At 36.5% G+C, this 21,370-nt stretch overlaps 1 protein-coding gene across 6 annotated transcripts in view; it reads right to left on the bottom strand.

Moving 5' to 3' along the window:
- HMCN1 (hemicentin 1) overlaps window positions 1-21,370 on the bottom strand; it is a 530,431-nt gene that overhangs the window by 147,906 nt on the left and 361,155 nt on the right. For all 6 annotated transcript variants that reach the window (XR_009008571.1, XM_007166971.2, XM_057547914.1 and 3 more), the window contains 9 exons: window positions 19,846-20,037; window positions 16,159-16,332; window positions 14,760-14,873; window positions 13,779-13,924; window positions 9,756-9,906; window positions 8,224-8,418; window positions 6,641-6,754; window positions 1,806-1,993; window positions 142-238 (listed from right to left, as the gene is read on the bottom strand). Coding sequence is in view for 5 of the 6 variants with exons in the window: in XM_007166971.2 (XP_007167033.2) it covers window positions 142-238; window positions 1,806-1,993; window positions 6,641-6,754; window positions 8,224-8,418; window positions 9,756-9,906; window positions 13,779-13,924; window positions 14,760-14,873; window positions 16,159-16,332; window positions 19,846-20,037 (1,371 nt within the window). In the remaining variant the exon portion in view is untranslated. The remainder of the gene's footprint in view (window positions 1-141; window positions 239-1,805; window positions 1,994-6,640; window positions 6,755-8,223; window positions 8,419-9,755; window positions 9,907-13,778; window positions 13,925-14,759; window positions 14,874-16,158; window positions 16,333-19,845; window positions 20,038-21,370) is intronic.

Genomic DNA, 21,370 nt, shown 5'->3' with positions numbered 1-21,370 from the left:
AAGAAGGGGAAAGGTTGAATGAATGCAGGCTCCACACATTGTTCAAGTTAAAAAATGCAAAATAAGCCTACATAATCTAAAATACAGTTTCCTGCTTTTCCAAGCATACTCTAACAGATGGTTTTGGAACTGAGCTCTTACCATGAACATTGAGGTTAAAATATTTTTTGGCACTTCCAGCTGTGTTCTCAGCAATACACACATACCTGCCGATATCTGTTATTTGAGTGTTTAGAATCTAAGGAAAAAAATGAAGAAATTCCAACTGAAATTTTTTTATAAAGCAACTTGTCAATTTTTGAGAATAAACAAAACATACTCTTTCTAGCTAATGCCAGATAAGCATAGGAAATAAATTTTGTACATAATAGTCCTGATGCTGGTTTTTATTAGGTCAATCAAATAAATATTTATAAAGATTCCTAATCAGAAAAGGCAAATTTATACATACTTGTATATTGGCTATGAAAAGTCCCAAATCATTCTCCTGCTTTCCTATCTACATCCCTGGCAGTGTGACTGTGAATCTTCTCCCATCAGGGAGTGGAGTAAAGATGTAGAATTTGTGTTGGCCTTGTGACTGGCTTTGACCAATAGAGCATGATGGATGTGACAGTCTTCCATTTCAAACCTAGACCATGTGCACCCTGCCACCACCACTGTGTGAGGAAACCAGGACTAACCTGCTGGAGGGTGAGAGATCATGTGGGAAGAGTCAGCCTCGTTATTGCAGCTGAGGTCCCAGATACGTACAAGAGCCCAGCCAAGATCAGCAGAGCCACGGATTCAATCCACAGCATGCAGACACTTGAGTAGGCCTTGCCAAGACCAGAAGAATCACCCAGCCAACCAGAAAGCTTGTGAGCTAAATAAATGCTTATTGTTTTAAGTTGTTTGGAGTGGTTTGTTTTATGTAGCAAGAGTTAGTTAATATAGCAGTTATATTTTCTTTTTTTTATTACACAGAAATTTCTATCCATCTATATATCTTTTGGCTCTAGCCAACAGAAATATTTAAGTATTTAGATAGAGGTTGTATGAGCATCAAAAAGAAATAGTCATGGTGTTCAGAAGATACTTTGAGAATTAAAGGTTATTTACAAGCAGTGAAACTCATACTTTTTTTTTTTTTTTTTAATAAAGAACTCCATGGAATAGGTCCTGTGTTGGATACACTGATGCTTAGATTCTTGGGCCTATATAACATCATTCATGTTTGGGAAGTAATTTCTTAAGTTGCATCCTAACAAAAGAGTTGGTGTTATTTCTACAAGTGCCTATCTTCCTTTTAAGAGCCTTGAAAAGAAAAATATAGACATGCCCATTAGAGAACAACAACTCAGGATATTTATGTGGTTTCCGTTATTATTCATTATCAATTCTTTGCCAATAGAGGACAAATTTTAATCTACAGGGAATCTTAAACCATCTAGAATTTAATCATCAGAAATCTGCAATGGAAAGAATTGTAATAATTTGGTTTTTATCACAGAGGCCATATTGTAGTAAATTTAGGGTGTGTGTGTGTGTGTGTGTGTGTGTGTGTGTGTGTGTGTGTGTGTGTGTGGTGTGCTGAATGTACAGATAACCTCTGGAAGAATTCACACAAAACTGTTAACAGTGGTTACCTTTGATAGTGAGAAAAGAATGAGTAAGAAGAATTTTATTTTATATATCCTTTTTATGATTAGTTATTTTTGCCAATATTTATAAACCAAGACAAACTATTTTTAAAAGCAAAAAAGACAATTATTATAAAATACAAAGTCAAATAGCTATTTTTAAATTAGATTTTTTACTTTTACCTGCAGAATTCTTCCATTAGATAGAAATTTATGATGCTCATCTTCTAGCAAGAACTGCCCATCTTTTTGCCAGGAATTTCTCGGCGTGGGGCTGCCACTGGATAAACACTCCACCAGCATACTCTTGTTCACCAGCACGGTGACTTCTTCAGGGAGATCACTGTCTGCTCCTTGGATAACTGGCGGCACTAAAAAGTGATTGCAACAGAGAGATAACGACAGGAAACAGGGTCTTTTCTAAATTATTCTAGTTTTCTGACACTTTTAAAAAGTTTGGGATAATAGAGGAACAAAAGTTGAAGAGGAGGGCTTCCCTGGTGGCGCAGTGGTTGAGAATCTGCCTGCTAATGCAGGGGACACGGGTTCGAGCCCTGGTCTGGGAAGATCCCACATGCCACGGAGCAGCTGGGCCCGTGAGCCACAATTGCTGAGCCTGCGCGTCTGGAGCCTGTGCCCCGCGACGGGAGGGGCCGCGATAGAGAAAGGCCCGCGCACCGCGATGAAGAGCGGTCCCCGCACCGCGATGAAGAGTGGCCCCCGCTTGCCGCAACTGGAGAAAGCCCTCGCACGAACCGAAGACCCAACACAGCCAAAAATAAATAAATAAATAAATAAATAAATAAATAAAATCAAGTAAAACTTAAAAAAAAAAAAAAAAAAAAAAAGTTGAAGAGGAATCCATGATTCTGAAGTAACACTTTACACTAATAAATTAGGGGGGGGTGATAAATCTATGTGAATTTGGGTTTATTCTCTTCCCTTTCTTTACTTATCCTAGACTAACCCCTCCCATAGTTTCCTTCGCATTTAGGTTAATCCCAATTCTTCCCCAATATATCTTGTCTAGTTTCTCTCTCAGCCCCTTCCATGGTGCCCTCTGGGTTTGCAAGCACACATGCAAGTGGCATCTGCACAAATTAACAGTTAAGTCTACTTGGTCATCTAGACAAGCCTGGTAAATCTTTAAAGTGTATTTGAAATGTACACGTTTGGTCTCATTTGCAAGGGAATTGTCTGGGCTACTCAAAGTGTGTTTCCCCAGCCTCGGTATCAGTGGAATCACGATAAGCATCACCTGGGAGCTTGGCTAGAAATGCAGATTTTGGGGTCTGACTGAGCCTTCTTTAGTTGGCATCCCTAGGAGAGCCAAAGAAGTTTGTGTTTTAACAAACCCTCCACGTGATCGTTATGCATGCTAGAGTTTGGGAAGCCATGCTCTAGATCTTTCTACATATATTCATTCTCATTTAAAACAATAATACATAATCAATCCAGGTTCATGCCCACCTGATGTTAGACTAGTCAGTTATGAAAAAACACATACTATCTGTAGAATTTTTTAAAAAATGGAAATGTTAAACCAGGAATGCATGTGTTGGCTGGTTTTGTAAACGTAGAAATTCATTTTCAAAACGAATAATCACTTTGTTTTGTTTTGAAAGCTTAGGTATTTTGTTTTACTCTCTTAAAATGTACCATATCTTTATCAATCAGTAAAGAATGTATGTTTAATGCAGATGCCTTCTTGTAGTATTTGGGTCTCTCCAAAACTAAATTGAAAGTCTATAAAGCAAATAATCAAGGCTACAAGGCCCCATAATAAAATTTCAGTGTTTTTTTGAATGCAAACTTTCACATTCAAAATTAGATGATTTTTGCTGTACTTTAGATAACATAGAATATATAGCTTGAACTGCAGATTAGTAAATAATAAACTTGAATTTCAGATTAAATGAGGCTATCAGTACCTCCATACCATGAAAACTAATCAAATGAAATGTTGGGACATAAAGATTCAATGTTTTCTTCAACTTTTACCTGGAGCTGAATCATTAGGAGCTACCAGGAGATGCACTACAGGCCCAAGGTCTGACCTGTAGAGGCCTCCACCAAAGCTCTTTGCTCTGACCTGCCCTCCAGCTGGATTACACCTCTCAGAATTGTTCTTAGTGGCACTTAGGAGGTGAGCATCTTGTGAAGTATTCCTAATTTAGACAGACTTTGTGGGCTCTTTTTCTTGCTTTGTTCGTACTTCTCTAAACTCATCTCCAACATGCTTTTCAACTTCCTCCTAATTAAAAAGAACAGACTGAAGACATGAACATCTCCCTTTGACAACCAATCCCTAAATTCCATTTCAATTTAACCAAATTCCAGTTCTTCCCAACCTATAATATCTTGCTACTTTATCAGATCCTTCCACTCAGTCCTAAACTAAACTCCTTCCAAACTTAGGTCAAATTAAGCCAGGTGGTCTAAGATATTCCTTCACTGCTCTTGAATATTCCTTCACTGCTCTTGATGATGTTAGCACTGATTTTAATTGTCTTCTTATCACTACCTTGTAGACTTTCAAATCTATGTTGATGACCCATCCCACCCTAGTTTCACCTCTACCCCACTTCAGCCAGCCACAGACTGTCATACCTTGGACCATTCAACATAAACACTTCTGCCCTTTGCAAGTTCATAAGCTCCTTGAAGAAGGTCTGATGTCTACTGCTGTATCCTCAGTGCCTGGCACACAGTGAGTGATCAATAGATATTTGTCAAATACATGAATTTTGAATTCTTGTGTTTTCTCTATTTCACGTCTTTTCAGGCTTCCTTCATAAGCTGGCTCCTTGTTTGTGCTGAAACCTCTAGCCCTTCCACTCCTCCCCCTTACAATCAATCTATCAGCCTTCCTGCAAGCTCATTTTTCCTCTTCTTCTGCCTAGGTCTCAGAGTGGGTCATTTCAGCGATGCTCTGTCTCACTGCACATGCTATGTCCCTTACCCTCCAGTGCTTCCACAAAGTGTACCTTTGTTACCTTGTGGCACTGCCTCCATGGCTCCCCTCTCCCCACCCTTAGGTCACATCAACTGTTTTTTCTACCTCTGATCCCGGGCTAATGAGGGTGGGTGCAGAAAGCTATGACTAAGCCAAATAGCTCCAACTTCAGTGTTTGACTGTCTATCACACCCCCCATAGTGGCAATCTCTAAGGTTCTCTGTTTTCCACAGGCCCAAATACCAGCCCTGCCACTGTCTTTCTTCTTCTCATACTTAAGGAAAGGACTAAATACAGTTGATACACATTCCCACATATCCCTTCTTACCATTCCAAGGTACGGCAATTCACTACCATGAAAGGCTAGTTGACCCCTCTCGGTTTCTTGATTGCATTTTTCCCCTGTTCTAGAACTTGCTCCATCAATCCTTGCCCCCTCCTCCCATCAACACACATACTTGAAACTTTAACTTGTCTCTTTCTGTTGGATCACTTTCCTTGGTCTATAAGCAAGTTCAAATCTCTCTTAAATACGTTTTTTCAAACAAGCTCTTTTCTTAAAACTCTATTTCACCTCTTCCTGCCTCTTCAAAATGTCTTAAGAGTACTCTATATTTGTTTCCTTTTCTTTCTGATTATTTGCTCGATATTTATCCTTTTGTTCTGTGGCTTTGTATCACACCATACTATACATAAATTGATCTTCGGAATTTCACTAATGATTTCTTAGTTTCAAATGGCCTTTTCCCCCAGTTTTTATTTTCTTAAACTTACTTTAGCATTCCATACTAAACCCACTTCTTGATAACCTTTTCTATGCCTTGAATAGGTGATATGGTAGTTTACTACTTTTCATTAACTCCTCAGATTGTTTCTCCTCTATTTTCTTTTTCCTGTCTCCTACTTGTAAATGATCCCACAATGATTTTTTTTTTTAATCTTCTCCTAAGCTATCTATGATCCTTTCTGTTGGAAATCTCATGCCTTTGAATATCACCTGTTTGTGGATAACTCTCAACTCTATATTCTTAGTTCAATTCTCTCTCCTGTGTTGTAGTTCCATATTTCCAATGTCTCATTCAACATCTTCCTAAGTATCTTGGTATCATGCCAAATTCAATACGTCCAAAACAAAATTGACTTCCTTCTTCCCAAGTTATGTTGTTTTCCCAAATCTTCTATTTTTATTGCTCTTGCTATAATTTTCTTAATCACCCAGGATAAAAATCTCAGTGTCATCTGATACTCTCAGATAAGTACCTAATGCTTCAAATCACTTAATCACTTTCTCTGTAAAATCTTTCATACCAACTGCTTCCTATACATTCCTACTGCTACTTCTCTAGCTCATCTCCTTCTCATGGAAGCATCTATTTATTCCTGCTTCTAGTAAAATCACCTTTCTTTTCCCTTAAAGGTGCAATACTTCTTCTACTCTCAGTCCCTGCATTCATAATATGACTGTGATCCAAGGGTGGACATATGTATTATGCCTTATCAATTAGGCCTCTTGGCCTCTGTAATTGGTTCAGAAATGGATACGTGAGTCATGCTTGGCCAGTTAAAGCCATGGAAATCCAATTCTGGGACTTCAGTTGTAAATACTGGATAAGAAAAGCTTTCACTTCGGATGTGAAACTAAGAAGATGTGAGATTATAGTGTTTCCAGGGGCCCACTTGCTATCCAAAGGGATTCCCCACCTGAGAGTGATGCTAACAGAGAAAAACAAAGCCAAGAGAAAGAGAAAGGTAAAGTTTGGTGGACCTCTTTTGAGCCATAGAAGTCAGATATGACTATAGCCAGCTCTACTCTGGGACTTTTCAGGTTCATGAATCAGTGATTCTCTCTCTCTTTCTTTTTTTTAAGCTAGTTTGTTATTTGATACTTCAGGAGTCCTAACTAATGTGCTTTCAATTTGTATAAGGCAGCTCCCTGGGAAAGCTATCAGTTTCTGATCATGTCTCTAAAATGCTTAGTGCAACATCATGCAAACACGCGTTCCTCAAAAAACTTTTGAGTGAGAGAATGCAAAACAAACAAAAAAACGAACGAAAAACTCACAGAGTACACGGACATCATACTGAAGGGAGTCTTCTCCAGCCTCATTCACAGCCACACACATATATCTCCCAGCATCTTCTACTTTAGCCCGGGGAATCTGTAACACTCGCCCTCCTGAAAATATATCCCAATACATATTTTTACTTCTCTAAATCTTAGAGTGAAAGTGATCATAAACAGAGATATAATTTTTCAGGTCTAATGACTTCCTTACATTTCCTTTCAAGGCTCTTACTTCATCCAGTGTTTCAGTGTGAATCCCACATACCACATTTAGGACAAACACTGCATTATTGAAAAGTGACCCAGCATATGAATGAGACCTCCTGAGAACTAAATAGCTTGTACAGAGCAAGGGAGGAATGTCACTCCATGGCCCTCTCACATTCCATGTGGAATGTTGCTATGTGGTGACTTCTTGCTTTTACAGTTTTGAACACATGTAAAAGAAGTGTACACTGTTGGAGGCAAGTACTGATTTGAGAAAATAATAGCCAAGGATATAAAAGGTATAAAGTATACCTTTATACATATGATCTTGAAAGAATAACTGTGTATTTTTAAACTTTTCATGTTGATGTAATATCAAACTTAGAGAAAAGTCGCAATAATTATATTAAAAATTTTACCTGCGTTTATCAATAATTTGTATTTCAATCCAATTGTTTGATCTCTGTCATAAAAATGTACATATTAACTTTATTTATATATATAAATGAGTAATACTCTCAAATGATTCAGAAAAAGATTGAGAGTATATTGGAGACATGATGCCCCTTCATCCCTAAATATTCATAAATATGTATTTCATTAAAACAAGGTATAATGATCAAAATCAGAAAATGTAAAATCCGTGAAAAAAGTACTATTGAACCATAGTCCATATTCAAATTTCACTATTCTTACAATATTGTCTTTAATAGCTATTTTTCCCCAAGCCCAGATCCAATTTAGGATCACATGTAGTTGTCATTTCTATCTAGTCTCTTTTCTTTTTTTGCCAAGATATTTTTTTATTTAATTGAGATAAAATTTACATACATTGGAAGGCACTGGGATTTAAGTGTACAATCTGATAAATTTTGACAAGCCTATTTGAATGTTTGCTAAAAGTAAATAGAAGCCTTGAAAATATTATTTTTCCACAATTTAAAGATCTCCTTTTCCATCGATAAACATGTAATAACTAAAATATCTGAAACTAAAATCTTTACTATTGATTTATGAGTAATAAATACTTGCAAATATATTCTAGAATTTATCATTAATAATGTACAGAAACAAAACTGATTATTTCATCACACTATTTAGAAAAATGGAGGCACAAGGGAGCCAAAGGACTTTCTTAAGTTGATAGAATGATCGCATAGTAGATATGAAAATTAACTAGGTATTCTATCCTATGTCAGATTCTCAGCCTGGACTCTCCTAGCTTGAAGCTACATAGATACCAATGGCATTCAGTATCCTGTGTCAGTTAAATTACAAGGCCAGAAAGTCAATCAATTTGACTGGTCTAATAAATGAGAAGAAACACATTTGACAGAGATTCAGATTTTCACCCTGTTCCTAGCAATCTTTACCTGGTAAAATCAATACTCTATCACTTGAGGTCAGAGGGTGGCCATCTTTATACCATGTCAGTGTAGGAGGAGGAGCAGCGTTTGTCTCACAGTAAAGAGAGATGGGATTGTTGATGATCACATCCTTGGCTTCACCACTCCTGCCAGTATCCAGCATGTTTCCTATTTCCCAGAGCTTGTGAAAACTTGGAGGAACTATGGAGAAAAGACATGAAATTTTGGACTCATGTAAATGACAGTGTCAATCCACTAAAGAAAGATCTTGGCGGTATTTTCACAAGAGTGATTTGTACATGTAATAAATTAGACAATGTGAAAATATTTTCAAGTACTTATACACCTACCAACTTAGCCCTTGGCTAAAAAAAGTAGCAGACAGAAGTCAGAGCTGGTTCTCCAGTGGAAGAGCAAGAAGTATGGAGCTCAGAATGCTGTGCTCATGCTTTGCTCTCCATTCCTGTTCAAAGGCTCTAGCATTTAGAAGATAAAATGTCCTGCTCTCAGGAAGGACCTACTATAATCAACATGGCTAAAGAATATGATCATAGCAGGGAAAACTAATTTTGAGAAATCATTAAAAAATACTGGCTCAATAGAGCATTTCCCAATGATTTGTCTTATTCAGAAAACTAAAGAAGTTATGCAGCCAAGATGAATAAGTCTATTAAAAAATATAATGGGACATTCTCAAAGTTTTCTGGGTCACAAGTATGAACTTTCTAGAAGGTAATTTGCCTGTACCTCAAAAGCACTGCAAAAGTGTATAACACTTGACCTAAAATTTTCATCATTAAGAACTTATGAAAAATAAAAAATGTGCAAAAGTTTTAGGTATAAAGATGTTCAATGAAGCATTATATATGAGTAGTAAAAGCTTGGACACACCCAGACATTCAACAATAGGAGTCTGGTTAAATAAATATTTGGATACTCAACTGATAAAACAGGTATAGTTATTAAAAATCATGTTGAGAGTAATAATATCAACAATAATAGCAAATATCATTTCTTAAGCATTTTGCTAAGAGTTTTATATACTTTATCTTATTTAGTACTCACCACAATTCTACAAGGCATTAATTCTAAAAGTGAGAAAATGGGGTTTAAAATATTTAGGTAACTTGCCCAGGTCACAAAGCTTGAAGGAGCCTAAATCATCATTCAATTCCAAGTGTGACTACTTTAAATTCTGATATAATGTTACATTAGCTTTCTGATAAACTTCATGATATAATGTTAGGGGAAAGCTAACGTAACAGAGAAGTATGTATTGTGTGATCCCAATTTATAAATGAACTATACATTTACAAAAATATATCAGAAGGAAACACATAAAAATAACTGAGGTAATCCTGAATGATGGGATTATTTTCTTCTTTGTTAATTCCTTGAGTCTGAGTTTTCAATAATGAATTTATATTATTGTCAACAGGAAAAAAACACTATTTAAAATAAACCAAGTCAAATCTCTTTTTCATTGCTTTCCCAGATCATATAAATTAAATTACATACAATAAACATATTAGTATTACCTTGTATATTCACATCAAAATCCAGCTCATCTTCACCTGCGATATTAGACGCTATACACGTGTATCGTCCAGTGTCTGATATTTGAGCCTCCCTGATTTGAAGTGTGTGTCCACTGCCAGCAATAGTAACATGATCATCTGCTTTAAGGGGCTGTGATTCAATTACAATAATGTTATCATTAAGTACTCCAGTAAATCCGCTAGGGCATCATGCAGTTGAGAGTTTTTATGATTCTTTAATAAGTAAAAATAAAAATTTAGGTGAAATACTCAAGACAACAATAACAATTTACTTTGAATAAGCTGACTGTTTTTGAGTAATCATGTCTTTATTTATTGAAAACTGAAATTCCTATAGTTTCCATGTGTGCCAGGTGTTTCTGGGTGGTGCATTTATAAATTATTTATGATGAAAAATGTTCTTAGGTGCCATATCCATTTATCCATGTTGCAGAAAAAGAACTTCAGCGGATCCCACATTGTAGTAAAAAAGAGTATCTTTTCTTACTATTATGTAGCAAATGCTAGAGTTTTATAATGAAAGACTGAAGGCATTAGCATAGTCTGATTTGATTTAAAAATCACTATTACTCATTCAGAAACATCATTACTTCATAAATGAGAAAATTTAACCTAGATATATTTATATTATGATGTTTTATTGACAACATTACCGACATTTAATAGGACATTTCTCATCTGCTAAACATTTCTGAATATACTAAATTCCCTCTTATTCCTTGAAAATTTTAGTTCCTGGCTCACTGTTACTCCTTCCAATGATACTCTTCTCATAATTCTTGGTGATTTCATTACCCGCATAGACAGTCATCCAATGCTTTGTGCTCTCAGCTCCTTGATCTCCTCTCTATTTTTTTTTTTTTGCCCCAACACTCTCTCAGCCACTCAATAGGAGAGTCATACCTAGAACTTATAATTACCAATAATCACATCTCTTCAGAATCTCAGTTTCAAGTTCTCACCTTCTGACCACCACCTCTTAACTTACTAACTCGTTTCCTCTAGAATCCCAACTCCCATAATTTTTTGATCCCATGGGAGGACCCAAAATTCACTGAACTTGCAATCTTTTCCCTATCACTCACTCTCCTCCTGACCCAGAGAAGGTCTATTATGGCAATCACTCCTTGTATAAACTACTATAAAAAAATCAACTCCTTTGCCCCCTCTCCCTTTATCTTATTCCCCCGGCAAAACTGGTTAATACCAGTTTCTGTCCATTCTGAACATCCCCTGATCTACTCAAGAACATTCCTCCAGCAACTGTGTCCTCTCTCATGTGAGTCATCATCAATTGCTTTCTTTCCACTGGATGATTTCAATGTATATACAACAGTATAATTTCCGCATTAAAAAAAATCTCATTAGACTGCAGCCTAACTCCACATTTTTCTATTCTGCTTTAGAGCCAGTGACTTTAAAAAGTTTTCTACCTTTGCTGTCTCCATTTCCTTCCATCTTTTCTTGAATCCTCCAAAAAGACTTTCACCATCTCTACTTGACCAAAATGATGTTGTCAAGGTCACATGACAAGTGACATCCATGTTGCTAAATTTACTGGTCAATTCTCAGTCTTTATTTTACCTGATCAGTGGGATTTAACACAGTTTAACTGGTCTTTATTTTGAAAACTTTTTTTCCTTATCTTTAAGGACACATCACTCTCTGCCCCACAACCTCTAAATGTAGGAGTACCCCAGGGCTTGATCCTTGGACCTCTTCTCTTTCTACCTAAACTCACTCTCCTAGTGATCTCATGCAAAACCTTGGACTCATCTTTGACTGATCTCTTTCCCTCACATCCTGCTACCACCTTCATCCAAGCAATCACCATCTATCTCCTGGACCATGGCAATAAATTCATTTCTGGATCCCATTCTTCTTCAACTAGTAAAGAAGCCAATGTAATCTTTTTAAAGCCTTAAGTCAGATCACATCACTCCTGTGTTCAAAATTTTCCAGAAGCTTTCCATCAGAATAAGGGAATAAGGCCAACTGATGTACAAGCAGTATGATTTAACCCTAGCTCTCACCTTTCTCTGTGTTCCCACTAATCACTGCACTCCAGCCAAATGCCTCAGGGCCTTTGCCCCTTGCTCGTTTCTCTAGAATATTTTTCTCTCAGATATCTTATGTCTGCTTCCTTCAGTTTCTGTAAGTTTCTGCTCAAATATCACCTTATCAGTGAGTCCTTCCCTAGTGTAAGAGATCACACCTCTCACACTCGCTATTCTTCCTGACTGAATTTTCTTCATAACATTTACCTTATCTGGCACTGTATGCTTTACTTGTTTGTTTAGTTTCCCCCTCCCCCCCAAACTCCATATGAGCAGAGATTTTTGTCTGTTTCCTTCATAGCTGTATCACCTGCACCTAAAATAGTGTTTGGCAAACATTATGTGCTCAGTAAATAATTTGGGACGCAATGTATCATTATTAACATTATATCACTTATATAAAAATAGTATAATTTAAACTTTCCATGTCAAAGAAAAACTTCAGAGCATGAATAAACAAAACACATAGATTCTATCAAAATTTACTGTGGTTAATGCTGCCAATATTTTTGGTGGCTTTTCTCAAAAACACTGTTTCACTAAAGTAGTGTTGCTTATCTGAGAAATGAACTAGAACTCATTTCTCTTATCTGAGAAATGAGAAGAAAGGATATGGAAAATAAACAAAAACCAGTATTTTTTGTCACATTTTAGGGGACCAATCCAAATCTTGAAAAATTCAGCAATTTAACTAAAGCATCATAATTGGATCAATTTCAGTCTGGATGTGAAACTAATTTAACTATTCATTATGAAACTTAAAAAAAAACAGCCCTAATTCCTAGTACAAATCTAGACTTTATCCTATTTTTATGTGTGTATGTGCTTGTGTATATGTGTGCATGGGTATAAAATGCAAGGAAAGAAAAGGTTTTAGGTAAAATTAAAAATAAAATATTAAAATTTGAAAGGTGAAAGGAATTGTTTCCATGCAAACTCATATAGAGTTGATATTGTACCATGAACTGTGCTTGTAGTCAGAAAAGAAACTGTAAACAGAACATGGTGAGAGTTCCATATTTTTCCTTTTGCAATGGCTTCCAGATGAAATTTGCTTATAAGAGATATTTTTTTTTCCTGGCTGCCAGGATTGCAAAATCCATCTGTGATCTGAAATAATAAAGTTATATCTTTCTGCATCTTAAATCATGACTCTAACCTGAACATCTACAACTGGAATTTGACTGACCATTTGGTTGATTATGTGTAAAACAGGACAAACATCAGCTTAGCTATGTCACATCTGTATTAAGCAGTGTTAACAGCAGCTAAAAAAAAAATCTATTTTGGTCTTAAAACACCAGCACATATGTTTTTAAAACATGCATGTTAGAAAATAAGTTGAATGAGAAATAAAGGCGTGTGGTCTGAAAGCCAGATTACATAATTGAAGGATGTGTCTTTTACTGAAAGTTCTTCATTGCCCCCAATTAATTGTATTGAGCACTTAATCATCACATTTAGCTTATTTTTTTTCATCTTGGAACATTAAAAATGTTACCTTTTTAAAAAAAAAATGTTACCCTTTGTAAAAGAGTTAAAGGTGTTTAGAGAAAGTTCTGAATAAACTTAGCACCTGTGTTATGCCTATCATTCTAATCTGGCTCAGCACTGTCTTTGCATTTCTTCTCCACAAAGTTTACTTACTCTGAAAAACCACAGAGAACAAAAACCATTCCCCAGTGGGAAGGTGGCTGGATTTTCAAAGACAATTGCTAACGTGTATTAAAACAGTCCTTCAAACTTTAGAGTGATGAAATAATACTAAAATTGTTGAACATGGTTCAATTTTTTTGCAGTTTTATACTCTAGGAGCATGGGATTGTGCTAGTTTTAAGGTCACATTGATTCTCTGAGTTATGTGTGTCTGGGTGTTTTGTTTTTTAATTTAACTGACCATTTTAGTCTATAAAAAACCATCAGCAAATGAAAAAACTTGACTGGCCTGTCCATCCTTGTACCAGCTGAGAGAGGCAGAAGGAATTGCATAGACTTCACATTCCAAGGTCAGGGTGTTGTTTACTTTGATCTTCACTTCTCTGGGGGAAAGACCTGGCCCCAGGAGGTCACTTTTACTGATTATGGGTGGAACTGCATAAACACGAATATTAAAGTATTAAACATTAGTTCTTTTAAATGGAATGACATGGAACACAGTGAGGATCACTTAATAAGAAAACAAGGAAAGAACTTAGGCATTTTCTATGCTCTCCTTTCATCAAGGACCCAAGTTAGCATCTTATGAAATGGCAGTGTTCATACACAGAATGTGAAGAAAACTACCTTTCTCCCCTCATCATTATAATACTGCCAATGAGGTTAATGTTCTTCACAGAACAGTTAGTTTAGGTTGTTCCGGGTCCCCAGACACAGTCTGAGTATGACCCATAGAATTCATTTTATTAGTCACTAAGGGGAATGATTCAAAGAATAAGAGACAATCAAAAAGATGCTCTTCCTTTTTAAAAACAAAATTCTGAAATTTATTGCCTATCAGTGGTAGCATTAGTTTTTTTTCAATAGGTCAATGTACAGTGGATTAGCCCAAAGTCACTGACAAACTCATCATAGGCTGTTGAATAGAGCATATATATTTAACGAAGAGTTTTGCGCATGCAAGTACTTATATGCAGCAGAATTCAGAAGAGGGTAATTCACAAGAAAAAAATAGAGAAACTTAAGGAAGTGCCACTGACAAGTTCTCCAAAAAGTTGAAGAGAGCAGATTCAGTGGGCTTTCACATCTTTAAGCAATTGAAGTCATGGGCACATTGCTTAATTCAACTTCCATCTTAATGGAGCAAGCTGGATAAACGATAAACTTTAATGATGAATATAAATAATTATGAACCCATAATGAAAAACAGAATTGAAAAAGTTAGAAAACCTGGAGAAAACTAGGAACATAGTGTTCTTTCAGAACTTACTGTAGACCTTCACTTCATAGTACTTTATCATCTCTCCTGCCTCATTAGTGGCTACACAAGAGTATCTCCCAGCACTGTCCTTCTGTGCATTTAGGATCTGCAGAGTCCTACCTCCTGAAAAACAATGGAATACCAAAGAATCTCTGAAGTCACAGTGGCAGCAGGGTTTGCACAAACCACCAGGTTTTAGTTCTTACTATTAACACATTTCTTCTTCTCTATGCCAATTCTGTAAGAGACATTTGACATAGACAAACTACAATACAGATGGGCATTACTTGGTGGATGGAGACATTCACTAAGTCCACGATGGTCCTCCATGGTAATGACTCTCATGCTCATTCTGACCCTCCCCTACCTCTCTGCACACACTGTAATTAAGGTTCTTATTTTACTCTCTTCACAAATAGGTCTTCTGCCTTTGTCATCTTCTTCCTCTCATCTACCTGGCCTATCAGTAGAGATTGATCTTGCTAAAACACAATTTTTATTATGGTGTCTTTCTTCCTAAAAATCTTCAGTGGTTCTCAATTGACCAAAGTATAAAGTCAAAACTCTCAAATCCAGGTATTTAAAACATGACTCCAACATTCCTTCCTGATCTTATCTCCTACCTGCCCCCTTCCCTGCCATACACACATGTACACACAATGTCTCCACTCAAGAAGGAGGCGAGGAATCTGTTTATTATTACTTGCACATAGATATGCCATTCTCCTTCGTACTTTCCCATACTAGACATCCTGAAGGATCTGAAATCTCTCCTAACTCATTTCCAGCTAACAAAATTCTATAACTTTCTTTAAGGTTTGGTTCAAGTTCTGTCTATGACAAAGCATTTCCCGACTGCTTCAGCCCACGGTGGCCATTCCTTCTTTTGAATTCTTCTAAAACTGGTCACTATCCCATTTATTATAACCTATGACTATTCAGAACCAATGATTATTCATGGATTCCTGTTGTTAATTAACTTTCACATGTATTATCTCTATAAATTTCTTACAGCCAGTGATCATACTTTTAAATTCTTTCTGTTTTCATACATATTATCAGGTATTAAAGAGGAATAAATAAACTCTGTCAATCTAAATACTAACCTTCAAGGGTCAATTCAACAAAAAGTGAATTTCTACTCTTTTTGGCATTCTACATTATATTTGAGCAATTAATTACACTGTAGTATTTATTTATTTGCCTTTTATTTACTTTATTGGTCTTTCAAAAAGTAATTTTAGATAACTTAGATTACAACATACATACAAAATATTAAAAAATAAGATAGCAATAGTACAATACCACCAACAACATAAGTATTTTTATAAAAATAGTCAATGATTCTGTTCTTCTGTAAAAGTAGATGGCACAAATGCAACTTGGGCGTCTGAAGTAAGCTAATTACCTGGAAGAATACGGATATTTCGGTTGGATTCTAAAGGAGTTCCATTCTTAAACCAGGTGATGGTGGCTGGGGGATATGAATAAGCTTCACAGACCAAAGATGTGGGGCTGTTAAGGATAACAGTGACATCTTCAGGGATGCCATCGCTATCAACACCGGCAATTGTAGGAGATACTGAAAAAGATTTAAAACTTGATCAAAGAAATATATTCAGAAATGTCTTTATTTGTACATTTCTAAGTTTCCATAGTACTTATTTGTGTAATTCCATTCCCTAACAATTACAGAAACAATTGATTAGTGTTCTCATTCTACGCAAAAGCGGTGAGAACCTCAAAAAGCTCACAGAGTAATGGAGGAGATGACACATAAAAAGGAATCATAACACAATGTAGTATGGGCAATACTGGGAATTTTGGTGCAGGATATATGGAGGCATGGCATCCAGTCCAATCTGAGTTGTGGGGTGGTGTGTGGACTCTCATCAGGGAAGATCTCCTAATGGAGCAGATTTCAAACTGAGCCTCAAAGGACTGGTGGTGGTCAGAAGGTGAAAGAAGGGAGACTACTAGGAGGAGGGAGCATATTGGGAGCAGAGTAGTGTAAACAATGAGGGGCAAGCAGGAAATATATAGAGGATGGATTCAAGGGGGTCAATGTTGGAAGCAGGGGAAAGACAGACAAAGTACATTTGTTCCATAAAAGATAGTGAGGGCCTGAGCTAGAGCACTGAAGAAAGGCATAAAGAGGAGGGAGCAACTAAAGAAAAATTTAGGAAATCAATTGGCAGGATTTGATGATAGAATTTAAGGGGTAAAGAAACCAACGTCAAAGATAACTTCCAATTTTATTGCTTGGGAATGAACCTAGGTAAACTTCAATGAAGCAAAATAAATAGAAAATATGGAAAGATTTGCTCACTTAGGAGGGGAAGATGATTTGTTCAGTCTGAATATCTTGAATTTTAAGTGCTTGTGAGAATTCCAGGTAGAAATGTCCAACAGGCAACTGTATATAGAAATCTGAACCTTGGGAGAAGGATCAGGGTTGCAGGTATGGATTTTAAAAAGTCTCCAGTTGATAAGAGATGATTATTAAACCTCTTGGAATTAAGTTTTTGTTACTTGATGAGAATATCTAGAGTAAAATGAACACTGAAGTAAGGACAAAATGTGAGGGGACTTAACGTTTAAGAGACAGATTAAGTAAGAGTCCATAAAGGAGAGAGAAAGGGAGCAACCAAAGGGGTGCAAGGATAACTGGGGAAGAGCAGTGTCCAGGAGAAAGTGATACATAATATCCAAACATTAAGATAAGGACTGAACAATGTTTGTTGGATCTAACAACAGGGTAGTCTTCACCACAGAAGTGTCAAGAATGGTGTGGGCAGAAGCCCATATTTAGTGGGACAAGAAGTATAGACAGGGAGTGGTGACTATATGAAGTGATGGAGACGGTAGAAGGTAAAGCTGAAGGTAAGGCAGATGGTGGGCCTGACTGGCAGACCAAAGAAGGGGGAAAGATACAGGATCAAGGGCATAAGCAGAAGCAGTAACTGTGAACACAAAGGATAACACCCTCTGGGAAAAGAAAGGGTAAAGACACTGAATTATGGCTGGGTAGATTGGAAATTGCCAGTGTGCACACTTGAATAGCCTCAACTTTATATGAAGTTGGTGAAAAGAAGGCTTGAATTCAGATCCCTCATCTTCAATGAATGAGGGAAAATGATAAGAAATAAGTACCTAGGAAGCGGGTAGGAGGCAGAGGAAGGAATATAGTCAGAGAGCATGAATTGAGATGCCTGGGGTAAAGAATAAGTGATCTCCACTGGAGAGAGTCCCCAGGGAGCTAATGTCTCTTGGGAAGTCAGATTTCAGTTACTGAAAGGAGCCAGAAAGAGTTAAATCAGGTTTCCAGACGACAGGGATGGGATTTGGACATGAGCCAGTATTGGGAGGTGAGTCAGTGGTAGGAGGAAGGAGGCATGAGGAACATAGAGCTCTAAGAGAAGCAATGGGCTACAGGAGAGGAGAGGAAATCCAGGGCGGGGCATTTGTCTTTCATACGCTGAGGAGCAGGGGTGTTAGGAGACAACTGGCTCATGAACTCTCATTCTTACTTATCCATGCATCTGTTATTCACTGTTATGTTAGGTGCTGGGGCTATATCCTTTTCAAGATAAAAAGGGTTCTGTCCTAGGGAGTTTATAGTTTTATGTAATTATTACTTATATATACTATTTATTTGACACTTATTAATACATTATCCAGTATTCTGACTTAACATTTCTGGCCTATATATCTCTTCTACTCAATTAGACTGTAAGCTGCCTGAGGGCTGTGTCCTGTATGGGAGTTTCTATGTATGGGACTACCTATTCCCCCAGTCTAGCCAATAACTACCAAAACATACAAACAAATAAAAAATTGCAAAAGTTTACATCCTCAATTATAGGTCAGTTTATTTAAGTAGAATGAAACGTGTTTTGATATTAGTAATCAAATACAATACATTTAGGTGGTGCATTTTAAATTTCTAACGTAAGCAGAAATTAGGAATCTATTTTAATATCATTTCCAAGACATAAGTATAATTTTAATGCTGCAGAAACTGAATGTGTAGTTATTTCATCATTCCTACTCCATATTTTTTCATGGTGTAGTTTTTATCGCTCTCAAAGGGCTTGATATTCAAATGTACAAGCTAATCTGTATTAAATCAGAAGGAAACCATGTGAGATTTAAAACCTACACTTGAGGTTGTAGTCTACATTTTAACCTAGGACTCTTCACAGCTTATCATTGACAAAATAGAATTTACACATTATATATTAATTTCAAGGGGAGGGGATTTATCTGGGAAAAAATAACTATTAATTAAATGGCAAAATATCTAAATTTGCAATGTCCAGGTAATTTACTGCACAGCAATACCTGTCAACTGTCTTCCTTTAAGATTTTTTAGGGATTAGTGAGTTAGCAAATGACACAGATAAACACACATAAAGACAGATGAGCAGCATATTGTGTTAAGAAAAAGAAAATCTACGGTAGTTGCTCACCCCAGCGGGAGCAGATGTTCTGCTCGCACTACTGCTATATAAGTTGGCAAAGGGAAGGAGGGGAAATGTGTTTTAAGACAGAGGAAAGCACACTTCTAAAATAAAATCATTTTAATGATGTTTTGTTTTGTTTGAACCCTTCAACCTCGCAAGGGACTGGGTTAATTCACTATCGCTCATGAGCAAGCATACAATTTTGGTGTGCTTGTCTGCATCTCCTCTCCTTCATCATAGTTACCAACAGAGATTTCAGTATGGGCAATTACCAGTAATGGCAGAGTCCCACAAAGAAATGATAAAACATCTCACAGTGATCCTCTTTCACTGTTGGCCTGCTTCTTTTTGACCAGTATTTATTTTTCCTTTACTATTGCTTATTTAATGTCTATCTTGTTTATAGTTGTGCTTTGCACAAAACACAGTACCTGGAATATAGTAGGTATGCCAAACGTAATGAATGAATGTATGAATTAATAAAAGAAAACCAGCAAATGTACACAAGCACTGGTCCTTCTTAAATAATGAAATTCTATGGTAGAAATATTAAGTAAACAGAAAAAGAAGAGAACTTAGCCTATTGCCATGGCTGATTCTTCAAGATTTGCAGCAATGCTTATACCTACCCAACACATTAAGACTGAAACTTCTGCTCTTGTCACCAGCTGTATTAGAAGCCAAACATGTATATCTTCCAGTGTTTGACACTTGGGCATTGGTAATCTGAAGAAAACGGCCACCAGACATAAGATGATGGGTGCCATCTTCTTTGAGGAACTGCCCATCTTTCTGCCATGTAATTTCTGGCACTGGATTCCCTATAACAAAAAGCCATTTCTGAGAGTTGGCTAATAATTACATGTCTACAGTTGGTAACTAAAAGGATGCATTTTCATTCATTTCCCTTTTAAAATATTCTACTTCTGAAACAATGTAGTAGCCATTCATTTTAAAATAAATTTGCAAACATAACTGAATTTATAATAATAATCATGCTATGATTTAAAAAATCTATAAGTGAAATAGTTATGTTAGTCTCTGTGTTTAACTAAATTTATACCATACCTTAGGCTATTATAATTAAATATTTTCATAGTAAAATACACTTAAAAAATAATGGAGCATGCATGTTTACTAAAATTATTACTCATGAATACCTTTGTATTCATATTAAATTTTTAAAGAAGATTTTTATTTTTGAGGAAAAGCTGTAAAAAAGGAAAAAAAAACTTTAATTAAACAATTCAACAAGCAGATATGTATACCAGGATTCTAGCACAGATATATAGATAGGGAGAAAGATAGAAATATATAGTAATTATTCCTTTAATATTTATAGCCTAGAGAAAAAAGATCTTTCATATTTTTCATGGGACTTTTGTTAAATATTAAGCTTTAAATTGCTCAAACAGTTTTTTTTTTGAAAATTTAAAACTATAAAAACAAGCTCTGTTAGGAAAGAGGATTAGGATGATATCATATTAAGGCACAACTGTATTGGCCATGGAGCTTGTTCTATGGCCCTGCCTGGGCAGGAAAGCAAATTCACAGGCCCACCCAACTGCTGAGTATAGCACACAGTCCTATCCAACTAGGAAGTATGACCAGAGAATCCAGGTAACCACAGGCCTGTTCTACAGTTGCACTTGGGCAGGAAACCAAACCATCAGTCCTATTCAACTGTTCACAGACAATGGAACCCCCTGCCCCAACCTCACATCTCAGGCAGAGGCAGTGGCCTCACCCAAATAGAGACCCTGAGAGAAAACCCCACCTGCCCAACGATGCTATCAGCTGACCCATCCAGAATCCCAAGTTGAGTAGAACGGTGAAGGACAATCTCTACTGAAGCAAACCTGTAAAGTCTGGAATCAGAGACCCTTTACTCAAGTGTGCAGATACCAATACAAGGAATCAGGTAAACATGACACCTCACAGGAAACTAATAAAGCTCCAATAACTCAATAACTGACCCTAAAAAATGGAGATCTATTAACTGTGAATTCAGAATAATACTCTTAATCAAGTTTAGTAAACAAAATGAAGAAAACAATGCATGAACAAAATGAGAAGTTCAACAAAGAAATAGAAATCATAAAAGAACCACAATCAAACAAATGAATCCTAGAGCTAAAGAATAGAATGACTGAA

This window comes from Balaenoptera acutorostrata, chromosome 1 (genome assembly GCF_949987535.1).
Source record: "Balaenoptera acutorostrata chromosome 1, mBalAcu1.1, whole genome shotgun sequence".
In the NCBI taxonomy this organism is placed as follows: domain Eukaryota; kingdom Metazoa; phylum Chordata; class Mammalia; order Artiodactyla; family Balaenopteridae; genus Balaenoptera; species Balaenoptera acutorostrata.
Note: the sequence above shows the minus strand (reverse complement) of the source record. Positions and strands in the feature narration are given on the sequence as shown.